We start from the raw sequence: 14,931 nt of genomic DNA, 5'->3' as shown, positions 1-14,931 counted from the left end.
ATCCCTATAATCTCCATTCTCGTATGTAAAAATTATGGTAGAGACATCAAATGTTATCACTTTCAAGAAGTTGACTTGGATGTAATCAATTGTAGTCTCTTCTAATGTATGTGCAATGATTTTATTTTAGCTTGCTTTGCTATTGAGCTGTACTGAGGTAAAATGGAGTCACAAAGACCCATTCATTCCCCTTTGGGACCTCAAAGTAATTGACTGAGAAGAACAGAAGGAATGTGACTTTAGGGCAGTGGATGAACACACATCTCCCAATCTGACAGAGATTCAGGGTAGTCATAAACATACTTCCACAAATTGAGTTTCATAGTGCACTAGTCAGTCCTATGAGATGCTCTCTGAAAGTGTTTCATGGTCAAGGGTTTTTTGGTTCAAGAAACCCTAATTATTGTACCTATCTTGAAGTGTGACAATACATATTGGCATACCAAAGACTCCCAGAACCCTTTTTGAAAGGAGGGAACACTTAGCCACAGTTTCTAAAACTTGATCATGAAAACTGTTTTTAAATCTCAGAGTACATATTAACATTACATAACACTAAGATTCTGCAGAAGGTCTTGTGGAAAATGCTGTAGAAGTTTATCATCCTCTTTTTCCCAAGGAGGAATGCAGACATAATAGTTAGGCGTTATTTCTTGGTCCTAAGGAGACATACTGAATTTTTTCTCTGCATTTAAATGGAATGAGGGTTGTTTAAAAAATACTGATGCTTTGGATTCATCCCAAACCAATTAAATCAAGGTCTTGGGGGTGGGGTCCATATATTACTATTTTTGAAATAAGATTTGTGAGTGATTTCTTATATGCATCTACGGTTGAGAACCACCAGCTGAGAAACCACAGAACATTTGGGAGTGTTGTCAAGGCTTTGCTTAATGAGTAGATGTCAATGATTCTTCACTGCCAGAGAACTAGATACTTTAATTGTGTATCTTAATTAAATTCCATTGTAAAAGTACTTGGGACCATGAGATAAGATAATCTATGTAGAAAATAAGCACCATCAACTGGTTTCACCTTTCCTCTGTTTTCTGAATCATTTAGGCTACGAAGAATAGATGCCATTGAGTTCTGGAGGATAAGCCTCAGTTACATGCTTATCCTCAAGCATGTAAGGGTCTCTTTTCATGGCCTACATTTAGAAGTTGTGCTGCTTTAGAAATAAAGTGTCTAATACTCAGAGCTGTGAGAGGAAGTAAGGTGGGGCAGAGAAGACCTACAATTCTTTGCTGTTGTTGTTGAAGGTCTGTTCCCCGGACTCCCTCTCTACTGGGCTATTCTCATGAGTAGAAGGCACTTATCTGGTGGCCACCTAACACTGTAGTGAAATTATAGACTGCACTAGGACCTAAGCCTGTAGTAACTGAATAATCTCAGAGGAAAGGAAAAGGAGATTTGTCTTGCATTTAAATCTTACTGTTTGCATGCTTCCCAGAGGGCAAAAAGCAGAACTGAGTGACGTCGGTATGCTATTCTAGAAATCAAAAGATTAGTCATAGCAAACACCCATTGGAATGACGCAGTATAACAAAATAATAGGAATAATAACCCAAACACCATTTCAACCTTCACACACACCAAAAAAGAAAAAAAAAAGTGGAGAAAAAGGCTTCCTTGCTTTTTCAGGTAAAAAGTTGAAACTTTACAAAATAAATTAGCTTTTAGTCAAATTACTTAAATGATGATGGCAGGCTATTTTCTATTGATTTTCAGTCTTCTAGTTTGTAGCACGATAGTGTCTATTACCTCCAGCTTTTTGTACCCCAAAAGAAAGCTAGAAAAATTTATCTATGGCTGGCAGACACAACTGAGTGATCTAATCTTCAGTAACAAATACTAAAGAGACTTTCATTTCCTTTATAACACATATTGAATCAATGTTTGCTTAGTAGGTAGAAAGGTGCTGGATATCAGGCACAACTCTTGCCAAGATAGGAAGAATTCAGGAGAGGATTCCATAGAAGGTTGCTTCAGGCTATGTTTTAGAAAATTGCTTTAGTGGTCTAATTTAAATTAGTTTAGACAAATCAATTAAAGATAAAGCATTTTTGAAGGACAATTAGAAAAATATGGACACAGCTTTGTAGTATTTATCTAGCATACAATTAAGCTAGTGAAATGTAAACTATACTTACTTAGATTAGAGAAAGTAAAATGGCTCTTATTCCTCTAACATTCAGAATCCTATACTAGCTTACATTCCAAGTAAGAACTGAAGCTTTGGAGATTTTAAAGATAAATGTAGGTAAGGCCTTGACCATGAGCAAGAAATGCAGTTAACCAGGGATTATAAGGAGCGAATAGAAGTTTGTGAAATTCCTATTATATGGAATTTTCTGATAGGTCCTTGTCATTAATGTCAAGCGATTTCTAAGTATAAACACTGTCCAAGTTAAAAATGGGTTGTTGCTACTATCTTACTAGCAAAACCACACAGGGAAAAAGAAGAAAGAATTAAAATATATTTTCTTTCCAACAGCAGTCTCTTTTCTTCCACCCTCTATTCTACCTCTTCTCTTTCATATCTGAGCCTCAATTTCTATAGTTTTGACACCCACCATTAGAGAATACAGTTTGAATGGTTGCAGTACATTTCCATGTAAAAAGTTACAGACTGTATCAGTGAAACATTCAGGTCAAGGCCACTGGTCAAGAAGAAGATGCCATTTTATAAAAAGGCAAAACCAATACAAGTCCACAGGTACACACACACTCTTTCTCTTTCACACATATATGCGCGCACACACACACACACACACACACACACACTACACACACGAGTGCAAAATCTCCCTAGAAATGGCTACTCTACCCAGTGGTGTTCTTCCAATCATTGAAATGTAAACACTTAGGGAAGAAACCTGACACTTAAGAGGAAAACGGAAAAGTAGAGCTTCACCCCTGAATCTAGTAAACAGTTACCTCCTTCCTGAACTGAGCCAATTTGAGGAGATGCTTTATGTTGCAAGAAAGGTACTTTAGAGAATGTTAATTGGGAGGTCTAGCAAAATAGGAGCTTTTAAAACCATGAATAAAATTAGGGAGATGACTGTTAAATATAAGTTACATTTTCCCTAACATCAGGTGCCATAAACTACACTAGTCTGAATTTTCTCAGCAGGTGATGGTATTGTTCACAGTCAAGTTGTCAGAGCCTTTCTGCTCCTCAGTGTGAAATTAGTAATAGGAAAATGAAATCACTGAGCTGTAATCTAGTTAGAGACAGAGAGAGAGAGACAGAAAGAAAGAGAAAATGAATGAGAATATAGTCCAAGGTAGATGTAGTCTCTAAGTCTGCCTAACTATGCTCTAAACCTCAAATTTTGACCTTTGCCTTTTTAATTTAGACTTACTGATTTCGTAAAGCTCTTTCCTATGAATAGCCCTTGAGTCAGATCTCCTTCTTAGTATATTACAACACTAATTTGCTTTTTACCCAAATAGACATGTTTTCCTTAATCTCCCCTAAATTTCCTATCATTGATTTTGGCCCACCAATTAAGCTGTCTATCACATTAAGGTTTTTCAGAACTTTGGTTCTGTTATGCAATGCAGGAACTTTCCTCTCTATTGTAATACCAGCCATTAAGCTAAAAATCTATGATGGCTTCAATCACATTGTTAATTAACGTGTCCAGCAGAGTGGGATTAATGACAGACTTGCAGCACTCCACAAGAGACATCTTTCAAGGTTGACAACTGCCCTTACATCCACACTTTGGGTGTCATTGTACAATCAGCTGTGAATTTGCCTTACTTTGCTGTCATCTAGCTTACCCTCCTCCTCCCCTCCAACTTTTTATACAGTGTGTGGGGAGACTTTGTTAGACGCATTGCTGAAATCCTGCATTCAATTATATTGCTACTGCTCTAATAACTCATTTGTAAAAGGAAATGCAGTTACTTTATTACATATCTTACTAAATCCATGCAGCATTTCAGTGATAACTTCTTTTTTTTTTTTTTTTTGGATACGGAGTCTTGCTCTGTTGCCCAGGCTGGAGTGCTGTGGTGCAATCTCGGCTCACTGCAAGCTCTGCCTCCCGAGTTCAGAAACGGGATTGCAGGATCATGTTGTCATTCTAGTGTTTAGGTTTTTGAGGAACTTTCATAGTGTTTTGCATAATGGCTGCACCTGTTTGCTTTTCTACCAACAGTGTACAGGGTTCCCTTTTATCTACACCCTCACCACAACTTCTCTCTCAGCTTTTTGAAAATAGCCATCCTAACAGATGTGAAGTGACATCTCATTGTGGTTTTAATTTGTGTATCACTGATAGTTAGTGATGTTGAGCATCTCTTCATATACTTACTATCCATTTGTATGTCATCTTTGGAAAAATGTATGTTTGTGTCCTTAGCCCATTTTTAATATCAGGTTATTTGTTTTTTTACCTATTGAGTTGCATGAGCTCCTTATATATTTTAGATATTAATTCTTGTATCAAATGTATGGTTTGCTAATATTTTCTCCCATTCTGTAGGTTGCCTTTTCATTTTGTGATTGTTACCTTTAATGTGCAGAAGTGTTTTTCATTTGACTGAATCCCATTTACTTATTTTTGGTTTTGTTGCCTGTGCTTTTTGTGTCATATCCAAAAATAATGCCCAGACCAATGTCAAAAATATTTTTTCCTATTTTTTATTCTAGGAACTTTATAGTTTAGGTCTTTTATTACATTTCAGTTTTTAATCAATTTTAAGTTCATTTCTGTGTATGGTGTAAGATAAGGATCCAATTTTATTTTTTGGCACGTGGCTATTCAGTTTTTCCAGAATCATTTATTGAAGAGACCATCATTTCCCCATATGTATTCATTAAAATCTTGTCAAAGATTAGCTTACTACATATATGAGGGCTTATTTCTAGACTCATTCTGTTCCATTGGTCTATGTGTCTGTTTTTATGCCAGTACTATACTGTTTTGATTACTATAGCTTTGTAATATAATTTGAAATCAGAAGCATGATATTTTTATCTTTGTTTTTGTTTCTCAAGATTGGTTTGGCTATTTAGGGTCTTTTGTTGTTCCCAATGAATTTTAGTGTTGTTTTTCCTATTTCTGTGAAAATGCTGTTTAAATTTTGGTAGGGGTTGCACTTAATCCATAGATTGGTTTTAGTATGGACATTTAAAAAAATTAATGCTTCCAATCCATGAACGCAGGTTATCTCTTTCCATTTGTTTGTGCCTTCTTTAATTTCTTTCATTAGTGTCTTATAATTTTTAGTGTACAGATCTTGAATCCTCTGTGGTTAAATTTATTCCTAAGTATTTTATTGTTTTTGATACTATTTATTCCTTTTGATACTATGAGATTGCTTTCTTAATTTCTTTTTTTCACATAGTCCATTGGTACTCCTTAGAAATGCAACTGATTTTTGTATCATGAAACTTTATTGAATTCATTTATTATAACAGTTTTTCCTGGAATCTTTAGGATTTTCTAAAATCATATCATCTGCAAACAGAAACAACTGAACTTTTTCCTTTCTGATTTGGATGCTTTTTATTTCTTTCTCTTGCCCAGTAGTTCTGGCTAGGACTGCCAGTACTATGTTAAATAGCAATAAAAGTGGTAAGAGTGGGCACCGTCTTCTTGTTCCTGATCTTAGAGAAAAGTTTTCAGCATTTTACTATTGAGTAAGATGTTAGCTGTAGGCTTGTCATATATGGTCTTTATTATGAGGGACATGATTTACCACTTGAAGTAAAAATCTGATATACTTTGATTGTCAGTTATGCTCTGATACTACCAATGTTATTCCCATTCCTCTTCCTCACTTGGTGAGTGGGAGTTTAGCCTCACCTGTTTTCTTCCCATTGTTCTCTCTGTGCTATAGTTTTACATTTGTTTGGGGATTGTTACTTCTTTCTCCCCAGATTTTATTTAAGTCCTCTCATCACTTTGGCAAGTTTCTATCCTTTGGAAGTAACACGGCTGTTTTTCAATATCTTAAGCCAGGCACAAGGAAACTAATCCCTTTTTCATCAGTATCATCAAAGAAATTGTGAGTTTCTTTGAGTGGAATTTCAATTGGCTGAGAGAGGGAGGACACACAACACACACAAATAGGAATAACTGTCATGTTTGGGTATTAAAAAGGAATACACTTGAGATAAACTTTACAACATAAGGTAATAGAGCACATGATTACATAGGGTGAAGGAAGGCGACTTGGGAAACATTAAGAAACCTGATCTGACCTGTGACTTCTCTATAGTCACTATTCTTTTACAAATGTAGCATAGATATGACTTATCTAACACAATGCAAATTATCTCCATGGCCTCTTTGAGGATAGAGTTTTAGAATTTAGAATTTAAAATAACTTCTATATTTTGACTGCCTATTTCAAACCATCACGGCTGCTATTTAACCCTGGTGATATTTGCATGTGAAATATGCTCTGGTCAGTAATCTGATGAAATTATGTGCAAATGCCAAGGGTAACTTAAACATTAAACCTGTAACTGAAAAATATTTTCCAAAGGTGAAAATCATCTCTATTATCAAAGAGTTCGAAGATTTGACTATAGTTTGTTACCTTGTAGGTGACCTTAGTCTTTTTTCTTTTTTTTTTTTTTTTTTTTTTGTGTCTAGGATCAAAAATCAGACCTTCTATTTCTATTTTTCTTTAATTTTTTTAAGATTCTACATTATTCCTCCCTCCTTTTTCTGTGTGTGCTTTTGAGACAGAGACTTGCTTTGTTGCCCAGGCTAGAGTGCAATGGTGCAATCATAGTTCTCTGTACTCTCAGGTTCCTGGGCTTACACTATCCTCCCTCGTTGGTATCCCAAGGCTCTGAGATTACAGGCATGAGCCACTGAACCCAGCCCTCTCCTTTTCTGTATGTCACTGTGAATGAGATACACACCTATTTTTCTGGAATGACTGGGGCTAAAAGCATAGCATGATATTCCCAGAACTTTTTAAAAACATACTGTGATTGCACACTTCTTTTTACATTATTGTAGTACATTAGATTACTTTAATTATTGGGATTCATAAATTTCTCTGAAATCTGCTAGAAAAGAATCTCTGCCTTACATTTATTATCATTCTGTGCAGTGTGCTATGCATATTTTTAATATGCAGGTAATGTTAAATTAAGGTAATTAACAAAATTTACATAATGTTTTTCATATTGAAAGATGACATTTAAGGTCATGAAAGTCAGGATGACTTTTTTTATATTGAATATCCTACAATTGATTTTAGAGTTCTTTGTTGATGAAGTGGGGTTTTTTTGTTTTTGTTTTGTTTTGTTTTGTTTCGTTTTAACAAAGTCTTACTGTGTTGCCCAGGCTGGAATGCAGTGGCATGATCTCACCTGAGTTCAAGAGGTTCTCCTGAGTAGCTGGGATTACAAGCGCATGCCACCACACCCGGCTAATTTTTTTTTGTATTTTTAGTAGAGACGGGGTTTCACCATGTTAATCTGGCTGGTCTCGAACTCCTGACCTCATGATCTGCCCACCTTGGCCTCCCAAAGTGCTGGGATTACAGGCATGAACCACTGCGCCCAGCCCTGAAGTGGTTTTTTAACTTCTGTAACCTCTGTCCATGTCCTTGATTTTAAGAACACCATAAACATGTTATACTCTTTTTTTTTTTTTTTTTTTTTTTTTTGAGCTGGAGTCTCAATCTGTTGCCCAGGCTGGAGTGCGGTGGTGTGATCTCGACTCACTGCAACCTCTGCCTCCCAGGTTCACTCCATTCTCCTGCCGAGTAGCTGGGGCTACAGGCGCCTGCCACAACTCCCGGCTAATTTTTTGTGTTTTTTTTAGAGATAGGATTTCACCATGTTAGCCAAGATGCTCTCGATCTCCTGACCTCGTTATCTGCCCGCCTCAGCCTCCCAAAGTGTTGGAATTACAGGCGTGAGCCACTGTGCCCGGCCAAACATGTTAAACTCTTAAATTGAAGCTTAGAGTTGGAAAGAACCTAGCAGATGTTCTTGTTAGGCTACTGTCATTTTACAAGGCTAAATAACTTCCCCCAAATCACAAAGTGCCTGAAGTCAGAGCCAATGTGAGGACTTGGTACACTTGGTTATCAATCCAAGGCAAAGATGACAATGCAAACTGCTAATGATCAGATCCATATTTGCAATAAGAAAGCCCATCAGTCAAGAAGTGATACCAGCTTAAGAGGAATCTTTAAATATGGAAACAGCTATTTTCTCAAAGTGGATAATAAAAGCATTTATGTATAACTACCTACCTGTGCTTGATTTTAAAAACGCTGCTCCTAGACAGGAAAGTGAGTAAAAAGCATCTGATTTTACAAGCCAACAAGGCTGCCCAAGTACAAAGTTAAATCAGAGGAACTGAGTTAAACTGCCTAAAGAAAATGTGATTTCTCAGAGAAGAGGAGTAAAATGTACCCTCAGCCTGGGAGGAATATAAGTACAGAATATCCCATTTCTCAGGCAAATTATTTAACTTCTCTTGGACTCAGATCATCTGTAAAATGGAAATAATATTGTCTAGTTCTTAGTGTTGTAACTAGAATTATATGAAGTGATACAGATTTAAAAAACTTAGAATAGGACTTGACATATGTTCAGAACTCAAAAATTAGATATTAACTTCAATAATACCCAGTGAAACTAAATAATATTTTATATTCTGCTATAGATGAAGAAGTGAGTCACAACAAAGAGGACATACCAATATAGAAGAAAATAAAAAAAGAAGCTCTAAATAGGAATAAAACATGAGAAAAGAGACAGTTTGTACCTGGGGCCAAACATCTGGACATTAATGTTTGGCTTTACCCAGTTCTTTTTGTGGGCATCACCATGATTAATTCTTCCACCACTCCAACAATTCCATATGTTGTCCAAGATCCCAGATAAATTTCCAATTATTTGACTTCTCCTCTAGTTGTCTCATTGTAGAAATACAGCTTAAATTATTTTTCCTGCTTGGCAATGCAATTTCTTGCAGCAGAGGTGTGGATATAGTACTTGAGCAGTGATGATGTCTTACACTACAAACTTTGGTGTACATGATTGCTTAAGCACTGGCCATTCTTGTTTCCTACATAATCAGAGATTGGAATTTCCTTTTTTCTTTTTAATGTATGTTAACTATGATGGAGGCACAGGGAAAACTTTGTAATATATTCGGAAGAAAGATGGTAGCAACCTGTGGAATAAGGAGGGACATGCAGAAATTTTACCCTCTACCCAGAAAATACATCCAGCCAACAATCTCTATCATTTATCGAAGACTTCATTTAGAAGTGGCATCCTCCTGAGCCCTTTGTGTAGACGAATAAAAACAACAACCCCACATGGTGGATCCTACTATTACCTCAACTGAGGCATATTAATAGGCTGCCTTAAACCCCAAATCCTTCATTTGCATTATTATAAAATATTATTATTTTTGCTGTTAAAGATTATGTAACTTAAGAAAGATAACTATAGGTAGCTAAAGTATTATGAAGGGTGGTACTATCTGATTTAAAAACTACTAATGTCATAATAACAGTTACAAACTAGGACTTAAGCAGTTAATTGCTTTATTTATTAACCGTACTATACACATATGCACAATGTTGTATATATATTATAACATGGGCATACTATGTGACAAGGATGTTTTTCTATATTATTACAAGACATAGGAAGCAAACTGGCAGAGTGTCACTTCAGGACAGTTAACATAAGTGAACAATCTGGGTAGCTTCTGCTCACAAAAAGATAAATCTACAGCTATGTGTTTGTTCAACCAAAGATGACATTTGTCATGGTTAGAAGAACTACCTATGCTGAGGTTGCCATAACATTCCTTACATTTGCTTATTAGTTTTTGTTATTAGTTAGTTTCCGGGACCTAAATGTTGAGTGGCTTACATAAGACAGGGTTTTATTTCTCTCTCATTTAGGAGTCTAGAGATGAATCGTTTCCTTCTATCTTGTTTTGTCCCTGCCACTTAAGTGATTATCTACATAGGGCATAGCTACCCTTTTAAGCAAGTGGGAACTGCATGTATAACTTCTCTTTATGTTACATTGTGGGTAGGTTAAGTCCCATGTCCAAAACTCACTGCAAAAGCTTGGAAATGTAGTCTCCATCTGGATGGCCATATGCCTGGATAAAAGTGCATTACTATGGAAAAGGAGAATGAAGTCAGAGGGACAGCTAGCCATGAGGCACACTCAGCCAATTATGATTTCTTCATGTATAGTCTATGCCATATAGGGCATTCTTGAAAGCAAGATGTTTCCACACATGGAATCTAAAGGTGTGTTTTCTAGCTACTTCTTAATGAGGTAGAGAACCAAGTCATGTGTTGAATATTTAGACTTGGTAATAATTAGTGCATATCAACTCTATTAATGGCAAGTCTTCCAAATGGGTCCTATATTTCTTTTGTAGTCAAGAGCAATACCTTCAACTGTGTTGTATCTTCCACAATGCTTAGCATCATTTAGGAACACAATAAATACCTGTTTAATTGAATGTTCTGAATTATATGGAGGGATTTGCTATTTCACAGGATACTGCAAATCATTCATCTCTTTTTTCCTGTCAATTCTAATTTCCAGTTTGATCACTCATGGCTTTGGGACTCCGGCAATATGTGCAGCTCTAAGCACTTTCCAAACAGTTCTCAGTGAAATGCTAAACTACTTGGAAAAACACACTACTCATAAAAACGGCGGAGCAGCGGATTCTGGCCAAGGACATGCCAACTCGGAGAAAGCCCCCCTGCGGAAAACTTCAGAGGCTGCTGTGAAAGAGGGCAAAACAGAAAAGACAGACTAGCTACATCAAACAGAATCTATTTCCAGAGAGTCTTGCTGCTGATATTTTTTCTAATATATATATAATTGAGGGTGACTAATCTTCAGTGGACCAAATCTCTACCCTTCCCCAATCCTCCATAAAAAACAAAAATGGAAATGAAAAATGAAACAAAAAAGGACAAAACCAAAAAAAAAAAAAAGAAAAAAAAAAGGAAAACAGCAGTGTAACTGTGTGATGAAATTGTCACCTTTTAATTTTATGTTATGATAAACTCCTTTGTGCACGTAACTTATTGTCTGAATTATATACACCACAGTTTTTAAGCACTTCTGGACTTTGGAGAGGCAGCACACGCTTTTTCACATCTAACTGATGCACTTTCTTACCCAACTATGTAGGTAGGGATCAGAAAGCATGACCAAACTGGAATCTACCACCAGTACTTACAGCTCCAGTCTTTCAACTTAACTCCCTTGAACTGAAGAGTGCCTCATTCCACTAAATAGATCAATCTGGAAATCAGTCTATTAATAAATGTTTGGGTAACTGAAAAGGGCAGTTATGAATCTATGAATTGACAACAGATCTAAAATGTTGATAACCCCTAGCCCACTTAACTACCAGTGCCTTGGTGGTATTTAAAAATTCCAGGAAACTTTCTCGTATCTATGATATTCCCATCCAATCCCAGGTCCATTTACCCCACCCCAATAGCTAAGAAGATACTGGAAAAGTATATTACTGAAGGGATAAGAGATGAACTCTTCTATCCATTCTCTTCACATCACCACCCTAGCAATTCAAGAAAACAGACCCATTGCATTTAATGGGTCAGGGCAGGATGGATATAGGAAAGAGTAGCTTTGCCTCCCTTGGGCTCCTGATGGAAAGCAGTGGCATTGTTTTGCCTGGAAAAGCACAGGAATAGGAACAGTGATCTTTCTGGGAAGTCCTGCTTCTCAGAGATGGGAGAAGAGAACAGGGACCTAGGGGAGGCCCCTTGAAGTGCTGGTGGCCAACGATTGTATGGTTAAGATGAGAACCTTCCTTTTTCTGCTTTGGTGCTTCTTCTACCTGCCCGATGGCTGTGTTCTAAACCTTGAGAGGCACAAAAGCATTCAGGTCTGTGTTCAATAAAGAAAACAGAAACAATGATCAGAGAAAACTTTTGCTTTTAAGATGCTTTCTTTTTTCGTAGCTTGTTTTTATAACTTCATTGTCCTTTAGTTAAGCCACTGAAAACGAGAGGTTCCTGGCTGCAAAGGCAAGGGGCTAATTGAATGAAAGTTTGGTCCATATAAACCTGAACATGTCAAGAAACCTGATTGGTATCACATTGTACTAATCTTTCTACTGTTAACAATTCTCAAGCTTCTAGGCCAATAAAAATGTAAGTCATTGTCTATGTAAAAAGAAAAAAAGAATGTTTTTATTAATGTGTGGACTGCTGACACTTAGTTTAAGACTAAAACATTCTCCTCTCATTAACATATTTAATTACTTTTTAAAAGCCTCTATCATATTATAACCCCATGGGAAATATTAGTATTATTTTTAATTGAGGGGAAATAGCTCAAGAATTTTCATGTAGAGATCACAAAAACTATTTTTACCTAACAATAATTCTTAAAAATTATTTGACCGTGATCTTCAATCTTGTACAGAAAAGTAGAACCATACCAATGAAAAATTAAATTTTCTAGCTTAAATTTAATTAACAGAAAACACTACTAAGGAATTCCATAATAGAAGAGCTTAAAATAAAGAAACATGAAATAATGAATTGTGATTTCATGTGTTTAGTTCCATTTTTAAAATTTTTCTATTATTCATGGCTTAAAGTTTTTTTGAAATAAAATAGAATAAAGCCAAAATTCTGCTGCAGCTCCAAATTTTCTCACAAAATATATGATTTAATCTTACATGAAATTTCCCATATTGTAAAATATACACATGAAATAAAAATGATCAATATTTCAGTTTAATAAGTAGTAGGAAAGTTATATACAGATAATGTGGATGACTACTTCAATTAAATTTCCACATTAACTTGCTTTTATTCTATTTATTATTAACAATACATATGTATTTAATATGGCATTTTGATATGCATATCTGCTAGGTACTTTATGTAGTTATATACCATGTCAAATGTTCAACAATAAGCAGACAAAAAATTAGATCTGGCTTATATTACCAGCTTACTTTTTCACCTTTACCTGTGACTAGTTGGGATTCTAAACACCTCAATGGGATATTATTACTTACTAGCCTTGGAAACAAAAATATGACTACAGTGCATATTATTTACCAGGATGTTGGGTGTTTTAAGAGCCTTAAATGGACAGCACCCATCTTTTAACTTAACCAGCCATTAGGATATAAAAGAATTGATGGACTGGTCATGTTTAGAATCATTATCATATTCTAATAGACATTGTTAACATACCAATTTTTGCCTTGTATATAATAGGTACTCACCACTTTTTAAATAAATGAATAAATGAATGTGTGTGTGTTCTTTGTCCAAAATGGGCCAAAGGACCTTTTAATTGTGATTTTTTTTTCAGTACTCAGTGCTTTAATCTGGTTTGCTTCCTCCATTGTAATTTATGAATAATTATTTTTATTTGAATAAGAAAATATTTCCAAGATGACACATTGGTTTCAAATAGATATATTTCATATGGAACAATAAACAACACTAGTTAGGTATTAGAATTTCAACAAAAGTGAAGTTATTACCTTTATTATAGTTTATGGTAAAAGAAGATAGCTTGGACCGGGTGTGGTGGCTCACGTCTGTAATCCCAACACTTTGGGAGGCCTATGCGGGTGGATCACGAGGTCAGGAGTTCAAGACCAGCCTGGCCAACATGGTGAAACCCCTTCTCTACTAAAAATACAAAAATTCGCCGAGTGTGGTGGCAGGTGCCTGTAATTCCAACAACTTGGGAGGCTGAGGCAGGAGAATCGCTTGAACCTGGTAGATGGAGTTTGCAGTGAGCCGAGATCGCACCATTGCACTCCAGCTTGGGGTGACAAGAGCAAGACTTAGAGAAAAAAAAAAGGAAAGAAAAAACATAAATAAATAAAAAATAAAAGAAGATAGCTTGAAAAAAATCTTTCTGATTTTTAATATTATGATAAATAATAGAAATATTTTTTCAGATAAACTATTACTTCCCCAGAAAATATATTCAAATCTCTCATACTTACCCCAAATTAATGACAGCATAACAGTTTTATATTTAAAACTTAATGAAATAAGTCAAACTTTTATACAAAGATATGCTTATTTTAAGACTGTTTCAATAATTCATTTAATGCAACTATCATGGATATGTCATCAGAGTTACCATTTGACTTAAGTGTGCTGGCTCTAGAAAAATTAATGAAAATTCAATGACTCTCTATTTTTCTTCTCTGGAAAGATCAGAGCACTGCAAAGATGCCTCGTCTGTGCTGCTTCTGCCTTCTTTTTAGATGCCTTAAAAATAGAGATAATCCTTCCCGGCTTTTCAGTTCCTTTTTTTCCCATTTTTTGAGAATATATTCTCTTCAATGTCTATAACAAAATATGACCCTTTAGGACCTATGAGTACCCTGATCCAAGTGTGACAGTGATAAGAGTTCAGCCCTCTGTCACTTAGCACTTTTAAGATAAATGTGACAATAAACTATTCTTGTTAATAATGAGTAAGGTAGTACAAAACATTTTCCTATATTTTCTTGCTTCTATGCCTCTTTGGAAGCATTTTAGAACAGTGGAATTTTAAAATATATATACATATCTGAATTCTTTACACAATGAGTGTGTTATTTCCTTACAAAAGCCAAGTCAATATGTGAGAGGTGTCATGACCTAGTGTCTAAGAGTATGAACTAGAAACCACTACCTGGTTCAAATCAAGGCTCTCTTACTTGCTACTGTGTGATTCTGAGCAAGTTGCCACACCTCTGTGTGCCTCCATTTTCTCATCTGCAAAATGAGCATGATAGTAGATACCTACTCACAGAATTACTGTCAGAATCAAAGACTTGGTGTATCTAAACTGTTTAGAGCAGAAAAGGGGCATGTTAGTGCTAGGTGAATATTAGCTACTGTCTTTCATACTTAGAATTTGGACAAATCATTTTTTAT

The 14,931-nt window shown here is 35.7% G+C and overlaps 1 protein-coding gene across 1 annotated transcript in view; it reads left to right on the top strand.

Moving 5' to 3' along the window:
* TFAP2D (transcription factor AP-2 delta) overlaps positions 1-10,936 on the top strand; it is a 55,226-nt gene extending 44,290 nt beyond the window's left edge. Inside the window, exon 7 of the mRNA XM_005552763.5 lies at positions 10,586-10,936. Coding sequence (XP_005552820.2) covers positions 10,586-10,805 — 220 coding nt within the window. The 3' untranslated portion in view covers positions 10,806-10,936. The remainder of the gene's footprint in view (positions 1-10,585) is intronic.
* Positions 10,937-14,931: the final 3,995 nt, after the last annotated feature.

The sequence above is a fragment of the Macaca fascicularis genome, chromosome 4 (genome assembly GCF_037993035.2).
Source record: "Macaca fascicularis isolate 582-1 chromosome 4, T2T-MFA8v1.1".
NCBI classification, from domain to species: domain Eukaryota; kingdom Metazoa; phylum Chordata; class Mammalia; order Primates; family Cercopithecidae; genus Macaca; species Macaca fascicularis.
Note: the sequence above shows the minus strand (reverse complement) of the source record. Positions and strands in the feature narration are given on the sequence as shown.